The sequence below is a fragment of the Fusarium oxysporum genome, chromosome 6, assembly GCF_000149955.1.
Source record: "Fusarium oxysporum f. sp. lycopersici 4287 chromosome 6, whole genome shotgun sequence".
NCBI classification, from domain to species: Eukaryota; Fungi; Ascomycota; class Sordariomycetes; order Hypocreales; family Nectriaceae; genus Fusarium; species Fusarium oxysporum.
Genome location: NC_030991.1, coordinates 750,373 through 762,854, shown reverse-complemented (window position 1 = coordinate 762,854; position 12,482 = coordinate 750,373). Strand labels below are relative to the sequence as shown.

Genomic DNA, 12,482 nt, shown 5'->3' with positions numbered 1-12,482 from the left:
GTGTTGGCGTCTTTGCAGTTCAAATAGCCAAAGCTCTGGGCTGTTCTCACGTCACAACCATCTGCTCAGCATCCAATGCCGACTTTTGCCGGGGCCTTGGATCTGACGAAACTATTTACTACATGTCCCAGGGTCCAGTGGAAGTTCTGAAGCAAAGTGAAGTCCAGTTCGACCTCATACTCGACACAGTCTTTACGAATGCGGACCTGTACTGGCAGTGTCATCATTATTTCAAACCCCAAGGAAGATATGTTTGTGTGGGCTTACCACTACAATACCAGACCTTAAAGTCTCTTCTGAGTATTCATTTGTTACCCAGATGGATGGGTGGTGGGAAGCGTGTGTTCAAATACCACTCGGTAACAGCAAATCCAAAAGATTACGCACAGATCGCCGGTTGGATCCGAGATAGAAGGGTAAGGCCCATGGTCGAAGAAGAGTTTGACCTAGAGGATGCTGGCAGGGGTTATGCAAGCCTGAAAGAGGGGAGAACTAGAGGCAAACTGATAGTTTGCGTGGGTGGAGAACCCAGTAGCCACGTGTGACATCATTCGGTTGGACTAGAGTTGAGGTTACGGGAACGATGACGGCTTTTGATGCGGATACTTGGTTTTCTTAGGCATGGCTAGCTATGGAGGTTGTTCAAGAGACTTTCCCCGGAGCGTATGCTAACTACTGAAGCAAAAGGAGGCAAAGTGTGGGTCAAGGAACCGTCAAGAATGATAATCAATCTGTAGCAGGGTAGGCATGATCTTCACGGCCTCAGGAAACAAACTGCGTTAGTAGTCTAGCTGTATACCATGTAGTAGCTAAATTTGGGAAAAACGATCTTCTTTTTAAAATACCTTCTATTCATCCTATTTATCACTTTAAAAAATCCTGATGACTGCCTGGCGGAGATTCAGGCCCTTGGTGGATGTCTGGTGTTGCGAACCCTGCATCAGACGTCATCATCGTCATGGGAGACGATCCGGATGGTTCGGGCGGGGGATATCATCACCCTCAGCGGAAGAGGGTCAGGACGACGAAGGTATTGGAGATGGAGCAGCAAAATGGCGATATGGAATGGCAGGAGGAAGGTGAGACCAGTGAGGGAGCTCTGGGACAGAACCGAGCTCGGAAGCAGGCTGCCCCCAAGTCAGCTGGTGGTATGGTCGAGGCAGTCCAGAGCTTGAAGCAACTACTAGAGCAGGACTTGAACAAGAAAATCGAAGCGATGAAGGCCGAGTTTCAGCTCGAGTTCACCAAGCTCAGTGATCGCATGGCCGAGGAAGTCGCTAGGGCCACGGCCCAGATGGCACAAGAATTATCGCAAGTCCTAGACCAGCTCACCCAGGTTTGCGGCGAGCTGGAGCAGACTCGACTACAGCTAGATATGCTGAACAAGACTGAAACACCACGGTCGTCGGTTCAATCGTATGCAGACGCAGCCAGGATGACATCCACCAGCATGTCCAGTCAATCTTCGTCTGCAGCCCGATCGGCAACTCCGGAACCGGTGTTCTGCACAGTCGACACATCCAGAGTTGCTGAAGGCCATCTTGGAGACGTTACACCAACAATGATTCGTAAGACCGTGGAGCAGGAGATGCAACAGTCGAGTGACCAATCTCGCTGGCGATGCGTCGCAGTGACCAGAGATGGACGGAATGCCAACCGCCTTAGGATTCTAGGTAGGAACGAAGAAGAAATACAAAAGATCAAGGCCATCCTCGAAAACAGGAAAGCTCCAGGTGCAAGAGTCCTTCGGGATCAACTATATCCTATCAAAGTTGATAGCATGAATCGTATGGCCGTCTTTGACTAGGAGTTTAACATCCTCCCCGGAGCAATAGAAACCTTAAACCAGGAGAATGAAGTCCAGATTGCCAAGGTAGCCTGGCTGAGCCGGAAGGTCAACCCCAAGTCATATGGACCCATGGTAGTCTACTTAACTAAGAGTACCGATGCCAAGAGGCTACTGCAGGAACGCTACTTTTTCGTCGCAGGTGAATCGGCATAAACGAGTGTATTTGAGCAGACCACTGGACCGGAACAATGCTATAACTGCCAAGAGCTAGGTCACAAGGCATTCTCGTGCAGTAAGAATCGAGTGTGTGCAAGGTGCGCCGCCGAGGGCCACCATCACAGTGAGTGCCAGGCACAGATACCCAAGTGCTCTCTGCAGCGGTCCGCATGAGTCATTCAGTATAAATTGCCTGAAACTTCACCACAAGCGGCATGAGTAAGTCGTTGCAGGTGATTCAACTGAATGTGAGAAAGCAGGATACGGTACATGAGAGCCTCATGAACGATAAACAACTACAAGAATACACAGTGATAGCGATCCAAGAGCCCCAAGCACACCAAAAGGACGGCAAGCTACTAACGGTCCCAATGGGGCACTCCAGATGGGTTAAGATGGTCCCCACAGTTTGGAGAGAGGGCAGATGGCCTATCCGAAGCATGTTATGGGTAAACAAGGATGTGGAGGCGGAGCAGATACCGATTGAGACAGCAGATATGACGGCAGCCATCTTGCGACTCCCTGAGCGGCTGGTTCTGGTTGTTTCGGTTTACGTGTCAGGAGGAGACACCCAAGCTTTACAAGGCACTTGCAACGCTTTGCGCCAGGTCATCTCAGACGTAAGAGAACAAGCTGGTAGACTGGTGGACGGGGTAGTTGTCAGAGACTTCAACCGACACGACCAGCTATGGGGAGGAGACAACATATCCTTGACGAGGCAAGGCGAAGCGGATCAGATTATCAATCTTATAAATGAGTTTGATCTTATCAGCCTGCTCCCGAGAGGAACGAAGACGTAGAATGATGGAGATTTTGAGACAACAGTCGACCTGGTCCTCGCTTCCGCAGATCTAGCGTCTTTGACTATCAAGTGTATGATACACGGTACAGAGCACGGATCTGATCATCGTGCTATTCAGACGGAGTTGACGTCTCCGTCCCGGTGCCCCAAGCTCAAGAACGCACCATGGAAGGAAATCAACGTTCGAATTGCCGCAGCATTAGAGTCTACCCTGGAGGAAGGTACTGTATAGCAGAAGACTGACAGGCTTATGACAGTGGCGCTAGAAGCGGTTCACGCTCTGACACCCAGAGCTAAGCCGTCACCCTATGCAAAACGCTGGTGGACCTCAGACCTCACGCAACTCCGGCACATATACACACACTGGAGAAATCGCGCTAGAATATTGAGGCGAGCAGGATGGGATTGTCAAGAGCTTGAGGAGACGGCCAGAGGAGCAGCAAAGCAATACCACGATGCCATCAGACAGCAGAAGAAGACGCACTGGAATGAGTTTCTAGCTGACAACGACAACGTCTGGAAGGCAGCAAAGTACCTCAAATCTGGAGATGATACAGCATTTGTCAAAGTACCCCAACTTGCAAGGGCCGACGGCACATGCACAACCAACAACATCGAACAGGCTGATGAGATGCTGGCCACCTTTTTTACCCCATTGCCGGAGCACATCGAAGAGGAAGAGGAGCGACCTCAGCGCGGAGCCGCCATCGTCATGCCGGATATTACTCTGGAGGAGGTGGAACGACAGCTTTTCGCCGCAAAGTCGTGGGAAGCACCTGGCGAGGACGGACTACCCGTCGTAGTCTGGAAAGAGATCTGGCCCTCTGTTAAGCACCGAGTCTTCTCGCTGTTTCGTGCATCGCTAGAATAAGTAATATCCCGATGGAAGAACTAGAAACGATCAACCCTTTCACGTTGGCACCCTGGGTAGAACGGGTGCAAACTATAGTGGATGAAGGGGATAGTTCGGGGACAACGCAAGCAGACCTAGGATGGGCGGTACGTGCTGCAGTGAGCAGTTCGGCGCGGAATGGGGTAGTCGGAGTCGGCGGGGTCATCGAGATCCCTGCCTTGGTGCGAGGAGGACCGAAGCTTGAGCGCTTTTCTTTCACGCTCGGCATGAGGACGGAGCAGAACCCATTTTCCGGACAACTAGCAGCGATGGCTTACACGTTGAAACACTTACCCGACCTTGAGTATCGAAGCGTGGCACTGTTGGCTAGCAAAGCCGCCGTGCTCATGGTCCGAAACCGTCGCCAGCAGTCGGGTCAAGAGTATGTTGGATGCATATATGATTCTATCAATGTATTGAGGCTTAAGGGAAACGTGGTAGCTGTCGTATGGATGCCCATCGGTGCTGAACACAGGCTCCTGAAAATGGCTAAGAATGAGGCGCGAAGTGCAAGCCAAGACGGTGCCGTCCCAGCTCGGAAGTTTCCCCGAATGCGATCGACGACCCTGAACATAACTTGATCGAGTCAGCGTACTAGGAAACAGCTACCAGATAACGTCGGGAGGTTTTCAAAGAAGGTCGATGCTGCACTCCCAGGCAAGCACACCCGACTGCTCTATGATGACTTATCAAGGAGAGAAACCAGCGTGCTATCACAGCTTAGGACAGACATGGCCAGACTGAACGGGTACCTCTTCCGGATCAGGCAGAGTAGCAGTGTCACAGCAATGCGTATGCGGGCAAGCGATAGAGACAGTAGAGCACTTTCTCTTTCGATGCACGAAATGGACAGCGCATAGGACTGAAATGTTGCAGTGCACGGAGACATTGAGAGGAAACCTCTCGTTCTACCTAGGAGGAAAATCACCATCAGATGACGCAAAGTGGACGCCAAACATGCAGGCAGTCCATGCAACTATACGCTTTGCAATGGCCACAGGCCGACTCGACACACAATACTGAAACCAGATTGCAAGAATCACACCTACTTACTCTTACTAACCTACTTACACTAAACACCAAACACCCCGTCTTATAAAAGCGGACTTTGCTTCAGCCGCCGTAGATAGGACGTTGAAAACTTGAAGAATAGCCTTCAAGCTAACGTATCTGACCACCACTCCGCCCACCCCTCCACACCGCCCCACCTGCGATAGCTTCATTTCCGTTCCAACACATTATGTAGATTAATTCTCAAATTATGAAAATAGCTTCAATTCAATTAAGATTTTGGGTATTGACTAAAAACCTCTTGCTCAACCGACTGCTTTTTTCTCCGCTTCGGCGGACGATTTTCCGCCGCGGCTTCGTCATTTAACTTCCAAGTGTTCATCTCGGACCGGTCCTTCGCTATAACAAGATTATCAACGTGAGGAAAAGCCTTGTTCGGGTCCCAATTGACCTTGCAACGGCCTGACGGCTTAAGACCAGCTATTTGAGCTTTCTGTACGGCGATTTTTTGCTCCTGGAAGACTGTAGACGCACCTCTTTGGTCCAGTGACTTTCCTGCCTTCCGTAGGATCATTCTGACGTCCCTTTCAGCATTCCCTGACGACTAATCGACCCGTTGGAGTAGTCTTTCTATATCGCGGCTTGACTAGGGCGTATTGAAGATATCGCGATCGACTTTAACCGTGATTGGTGGTGTTGTGGGAGGCTGAAAAGTCGGTCTGCGATGCTCTTTGGGCTTTAACCTCTTTATAGCTTGATTAATATCGACTGGGTATATCCCTGATGCTTGAAACGCCTGTCGGATGTTCTCTGGACTGAAGGCTTTCTTAGAAGCTATTTTATATGCCTATACGAAGATGTGTTTCTGTCTATTTGATGTCGCTTCGTAGGTCTCCATTCCAGCTGTCTCTTCTCGATAGTATCTTTTTAACGGGGAAAAAAGACCAAGGTCCAGCGGTTGAGTGATATGTGACGAGTACGACGGCAGCTAATTAAGCCATACCTTGTTTATCATTGCCTTCTTTATGAAGACGGGACTTATATGAGTCTTATGTTGATTGGGGACTAATAGTCGCCAGGAAGATGGGTCTTTGGATGAGTCTTGGGCAGATAAATGTCGTAGAACTACCGTAGTAATATTTCTGTATTAGACCAGCCTTTCTTGCTGCAAGTGAACTTCCAATCCGGTATATCCCTTGGAAAATACTATCCCTATAGCGATAATCCTATAAATATTACCATTGGGGTCAGTCGGCGACCATCAGCAGATATTGTCTCTAATATCGAGATCCAAGCGGAAGCGTCTGACTGTATCTTCTCTGACGAGCTCGTCAGGACCGTTCCAGCTACTATGCCGGCTATAGTTTCCCCTTCTTGGACTCCAGTCTGGTCGAGGTTGTGCATACGGGCTGTACCAATTGATAAGTCAATAACAAGACGCCTGAGTCCCTCATAATACTCCCTCGGTCCCTCTTCTGTAACAGACTTCTTCCTTGCGACCGAAATAAGTCGTGATGGCTTCAACATAACGCTGTTATGCCGTTTGAAGAATCGGTTTACCCAATTTTTCCCTAGATGACTTCCACAGCCGTTCAATTCAGCAAGATGCTGGGCATATTCATGGATCTTCTTCTTTAATAACGGCTGGGAATACTTTTCTCGTATTAATATAAGGTCAATGAGTTACTGTTCCTGTTGCGGCGTCAGCGAGAGGTATTTTTGGTGTTGTAAACGCGTCGGTTGCGCGCCACCGATCCGATCCCTTAAAGTCGACCTCGGCATGGTCTCCCACTTAGCTGCACCGCGAACGCCCCTCGTAGAGGCCTCAGAAATTGCTCTGGAAATTCTCAATTCACGATCCATGATAAATGAAGCTATTCTGAAAATTTGGATTTTTTTGATGCATAATTGGCAAAATAAAGTGCACGCATCATCGATAGCTGTTGTGGTGTTGAGACTATCACCAAATGGGCGGTGTGGGGGGGTGGGCGGAGTGGTGGTCAGATACGTTAGACAAATCGTTACGCCACAGGGAAAAATCCTGGGGACAAAGGTTCGTGAGGTCATAATGACTCGACATTGGTGAACCCCTACGCATTGGGCTTTTCATCTGTCTATTCTGACATGTGCAGGCTCAGATGGCCTGAAGTCTGCTATGCACAAGGGGCAGGTATAATGTCGCCCCAGGTACCATGGAGTAATGCAACTCGAATGAAAGGTATGCCCACACGGTAACCGACGGACGATATCACTATCCGCCATCGGTTCCAAGCATATAACGCTATATAATAAGGACAGTTAATTTGAGAATGAAACTCTCTATTACTTGGAATCACTTACCAGATAATAAGCGCGTCAGGCCAGGCTGAATGTTCTCCTGGGCCTTCGATTTCCATCTCTGTTGTTACTTGCTTATACGTCCGCGGCGGAGCTATTGAGTCTAGCCGTTGCAAATCACCCTCGTAATCCTCTGAGCTCGCGAGCGGGTTATTACTAAGGACTCTGAATGCAATCCTTCCTTATCATTAGCTCTGGTACCATATGCTCTTATCTGTGGACCGGGGCACGGCGGAGTCGTACATGAAAAGAAAATCCAAGATAAGAAAAACCACGATAATAATGATTATGGGAAGCCATTGGAGCCACCCATCGATTGGATGCTTTGGGATTTGATCATCTTGGCTCGGTCGTGAATTATTCAATGTCGTCATAATTGGTTGGCTATTTCATAATTAGATCTGATTTATGATTCCAAAATGTACGAAGCATGTAATAGCCGGATTTATATCATAATATTCAGCTTCGAGTTTAATTATATCAGGGTAAAATGTTTTGAATTTTTAGCTGGCATTCCTACGCTGTGACTTTGGTCCTCCACTGGCTTTGGCCTTTTTATGGTCTGATCTAGAAAGTTTATCTCGAAAGCCCCAGGCAGACTCCTCTTATTCTTGCATGTGATTTTATTCTCCTTTCCAGGTAAATCGGGCCTCCAACCGCAACAGCATTACCCCATACACGACCAGCCGCCAGTCGCCGCCGGAGGAGTTGCCGCTGCAGAGCTAAAAAGTCGCTCAGGAAACCCCCTCCACTACTCACTCAAGCCACACACGAAACCATTAGCAAAACAACGATGCCAAAGCCCAGGCCGCAACTGTTATGACCCTCGCGGTTACGTCACGTGTACCCCACAGATTCATCCAATCACACGCAACCAAGGAAACACCAAGACATGGACCGAAACCCAAACCTCTCGGTCCATCCTTGTCAGATCATTTGGTCCAGGACCCACAAGACAGCATCTCGGTCCAATCCTGTCCACCTCGGTCCACCACCGGGACCTCATGTATGTAGAACCACGTTACTCGACAGCCATAGACAGGGTTGAAAGCCACTCCACTCAATCCACTAGCAGCTCGAGTGGAGTGGGTAGATCATAATCCACTGAATATCTCAGTATCGTGGATCCACTGGAAGCTATCGTGGATTTGGTGGATTTGGTGGATTGGCAAGTGCCTCTATTCTTGATGCCATGATGGTGACGCTATTCCCGAAGCCCTTGCCCACGTAGGTCCCTTATTCCAACTTCCGAGTCAGACCTTATCCCCAACGGGCTCCTATGTCGTCTTGAACGCCCACCACCTGAGTGAGCCACTTTGTTGCCCATCCTTCAAGCTGTTGATCCGACATCTGAGCTAATTCGAGGTCGACTTTTTCTTCGTCTACCGAGATAAAGAAGGGATCTAATTCATGAATAATACCAGCCCTCAGCCATGAACGCAATACCTGGCACATCCCGATAATCTGGGCTTCAAGTTGGTGGCGGAGAGGGTTCACCATCCGACCTGCTGCTGAGAAAAGACGCTCACACTCAGCAGACATTGGTTGTATCGTGAGAAAATCAAGCGCCATTCGCGATAAGTTTGGATACTTGAATCGCTTCTCGTGCCAGTAAGCGAGAGGATCGTTGATGGAGCCATCACCACTTTCGCAGTGCGTAATCCAATGCAGGTATTCGTCTTCGCCTGGCGTGAGGCCACCATGACCTGTTTCTGGCGCTGTGTAGCGGTTTCGTTCAAGGTATTACTGAAACGGATTGTCCGAAGTCTTCCGCTGCTTGTGAACTGGCTCAACGGCTGGTTGCTTCTGTCAGGCAACGCGGCCTCCCGATACTCAAAACGCCAGACATCGTGAACCATGTTTTTCGCCTCGTCAATCCACTCAGGGCGGTCAGTCCAGTTGCATTCAAACCATTTCCATCGGTATGCCGGATGGAGCGCCAGGCCAGCGTAGTAGATGGGCGTCTCACTCAATATCTCATAGTACTCATTCAACTTCTGGCCAGCCTAAATTGATGTTGATCCTGAAGTGTTCAGTATCAGGGAAGTCCCTTCGCGATGTCCTTAAAACGTTCAAGTTGCTCGAGGAAGAAATTCAAAGCCTTGAATAACGTCCCAAATATTACCATATGACCCAGTCCACCCACGCTTCCGCTTGCGGATCTGGCCGTCGCCTTCTATCATTTTGATCATGGCTTCGTAGTAACTAAGTATTTGCGCAAATATTTCGACCACCTCCCAGTCCTTGTCGGATAGCTGGTTCTCTGGCTGGCAAATAAAGGGCAATGTGAGTGGCTTCTTAGGACCGCCCCTCTTGGCCTTGTTCTGCTGTTCGAAGTCGATTCGATGGTGGGCAATGAGTCGTTCGATATAGTCGCGAAGCAGTAGAGCTCGTCGTATCATGTATAACTGTGACAGCCACCTCGTATCGTTGTCCAAAATAACATCCAATGGCTTCCTGGCGTTGAGTTTTGGGCCACATGACTTGTTGAAGGCTTCTTGTTGAATATTGCGAAGCATGCCAGTCAACAAGTCAGATCTGTGGATAGCTACCACAAGATTGTGCAGTTTGCCTGCTGGTCCCTTCTTGCGCCAAATCAAATGTTCTGCTTCGGTAAGGGGCCCTACGCTTGATATCCGCCGCTCAAAAGCGTCAGCATCGTGCCCAAATAGAATGGCTTTGGCGGAGAGGTTCAAGGTATGCCCAAAACAGCGTCCTCGCCTGGAGGCCCCAACGAAGCCGAGCTCTCCACCAATAATCTCCATGGCATTGTTTTTCGCGTTGTCAAGCGTGAAATAGCCAATCTTGTCTTGGATCTGATACGATTCAATTACGTCGAGGATTTCTGCGGCGATATTAGGCCCAGTGTGCCTGGCGCTAACTTCGGGGGGCCCAAGCGTAATCTTGCAAGGCTTATTGTTTTCGTCCCTAAAAAAGCAACATGTGCCATATAGGGCGTATCGGTTTCCAGACCGCCAGCCGTCGAAGGAGATGTGGATAAGGCCAGGCGCCTTGCCCAAGACCTCTATCACCTTCTGCTTGTGTTGTTCGAATGCGGCGACGATCTTTTCTCGAACAGTTGTGTGGGTAATATTGGCTTTACGTGCCGAAACTAACGGGTTCAAGTAATCGAAGATAGCATGGAGTTCTGCCTCCTCGGCAATTGAAAAGGAGTGATTCTTGGCCACGATCCAATCGATCAGAAGCCTCCGGAAGTGTTCCTTGTCGAAGCCTTTGATGAAGTCATTTGCAATCGCTTGTTCTCGGGGGTCGTGTAGATCGAGCTTCATGGATTCAGCGAGTCCGCTGCCCCGGGGGCTTTCTGCCCTTAGAATTCGCCTTCTTTTCAGCAGTTCCTTGGGTCATTCCAGGCGGACGCGGGAATCCCGTGGTCGTTGAACAGATGATTGTACGCGTTATGAATACCATCAGCTTTGAAATGTCGTGGATGTGGATTATTCTTGCGAATGCACGCTCGGCATATCCATCTGCGGGCGTCTTCCTTTTGGATGTCATATCCAAATTGCCAGGCCCAGCAACGCGTCTCCCTGGCTCGCTCAGAGAACGCCCAGCCTGGGAAATGCCTCCAGAGCGTTTATTCGTACTGTTCACCGCTTACGGAAGAGGTCCTTAGAGTCGAGACAGGGGTCGAGGTTGGACGGATAGGTGTTGAATATTGGAGGGTTCACCCTCAACTTCAGGATTAAGGTTCAGGATTAAAGTTTGAAGCCCTAAACTTAGATCGTAGGACTTTCATCTAGGACTTTCTAGGACTCAAGTCCTAGAAGGAACCAGTCAAAGATATAAGGTCTCAATGGTCCTTCGATTGCGAAAGGATCAAGAAATATACACAATTCACCTTAATATCTGACAATAGGATACGGCGTCGGGCAGGGTGTTGATTCGGCAGCGGACCCGAAGCCGCTGTCGGAAATGTCGAAGCAGGAATCAGGCGAGGTCATGGTAAAATAATCTCTTTGTCATGTCGAAATCGCAAAACATGGTGCAGGTGATGGGTCAACAACAGGTCGTCAGGCAAGGGTGTGCACCACTCAATTCAATCAACTGAATGGCTCGGTGGCGGTGAGTTGATCTGGTCAACCACTCTCTCCAGTGGCGTTGATCAATTATCCATCAAATTGAGTTGAATGGACACTGGTTGAAGTCGTTGATCTCCAAGCCGAGCTATTTCACTCCCACTCTCCCATCCCCTTTTCTTCACATCCCACCTCTACCTAGGATCCTTCTTCCGCCCTATCACCACTACCATTCTCGGTAGGAAGTAGTGACACGTCGAGGTCGTCAATCACCCCAGCCCGTAACCACGATCGCAGCACTTGACACATTCCTATAATGTCCGCGTCCAGTCGATTTCGTAGTGGCGTCACCATCCGCCCTGCCGCCGCAAACATCCTCTCGCACTCTGCTGACATCGGCTGGATCGTAAGGAAGTCCAGTGCCATTCGTGAAAGACGAGGATACCGACGTTTGCGCTCATGCCAGTATGATATTGGATCTCTAACATCGTTATCTCCATCCTCCCATGACGACTGCCATAATTCGAGCTCGTTAGTATCTTCATTGATGTCGTCAGACAAAGTCGCTTCCTCTTTCACCAAACCGTATCCGAGAACCGGCCGCGTGCGCTCACAGTACGCTTGAAAAAGGTTGTAGTACTTTCGCTGCCGCTTCGCAACTGGGTTCGTCGTCCACGGGACTCCGGACCACCTGCAGGTGACGATAGTTCGATTCCCACACTTCTCGGACCATCTGCTTCGCCTTCATCACCCATTTCGTGTTATCCTTCCACTCATTCTCGAAATACCCCCACCGGAAAGCCGGGTGCAGCGCTAAGGCCGTGTAATAGATTGGTGTCTCATCCAGCCTGCTGTAGTACTTGTTGAGTTTTTCCCAACCCAGATTAACATTGATTCGGAAGTGCTCCGCGTCGGGTATCTCAGAAGCAAGCTGCTTATAGTCCTCGAGCACTTCCAACAAGAACTCGAATCCCTGGATAACCTCCCATACATTCCCGTACGAGCCAACCCACCCTCCTTTCCGCTTGCGTTGTTGGCCATCGCCTTCCAGAGTCTTCACGGCATCCTCGTAGAATCCAAGAAGCTTAGCTAGGTGTTCCAGGACTACCCAGTCATTGACCGTAAGCTGGTTTTCCTCCAAGCAAATCCGGGGCTCCCTTGCAGACTTTCTGAGATTCCCTGTCCTCTTTGATCTGTTGTCCTGCTCCCACTGTCGACGATGCTTCAAGACCAGTTGTTCGATGAATGGTCGAAGAATGATGGCGCGTCTAATCATATATAGTTGAGAAAGCCACCGGGTATCGTTGTCAATGATCAAATCGACCGGCTGCCTCGCTCTAATCCTGGGGTCCGAGGATAGATCGAATTCGGAGCGTTGTATACTCCGCAGCAAATAAG

The 12,482-nt window shown here is 49.6% G+C and overlaps 1 protein-coding gene across 1 annotated transcript; it reads right to left on the bottom strand.

The window, feature by feature from the left end:
- Positions 1 to 10,907: 10,907 nt before the first annotated feature.
- Positions 10,908 to 11,009, bottom strand: FOXG_07085 (uncharacterized protein; the record flags this gene model as incomplete). The annotated part of the gene is made up of 1 exon (XM_018385718.1): positions 10,908 to 11,009. The coding sequence occupies one exon, from the start codon at positions 11,007 to 11,009 to the stop codon at positions 10,908 to 10,910; it is 102 nt and encodes a 33-aa protein (XP_018244378.1).
- Between the last annotated feature and the right edge of the window lie 1,473 nt (positions 11,010 to 12,482).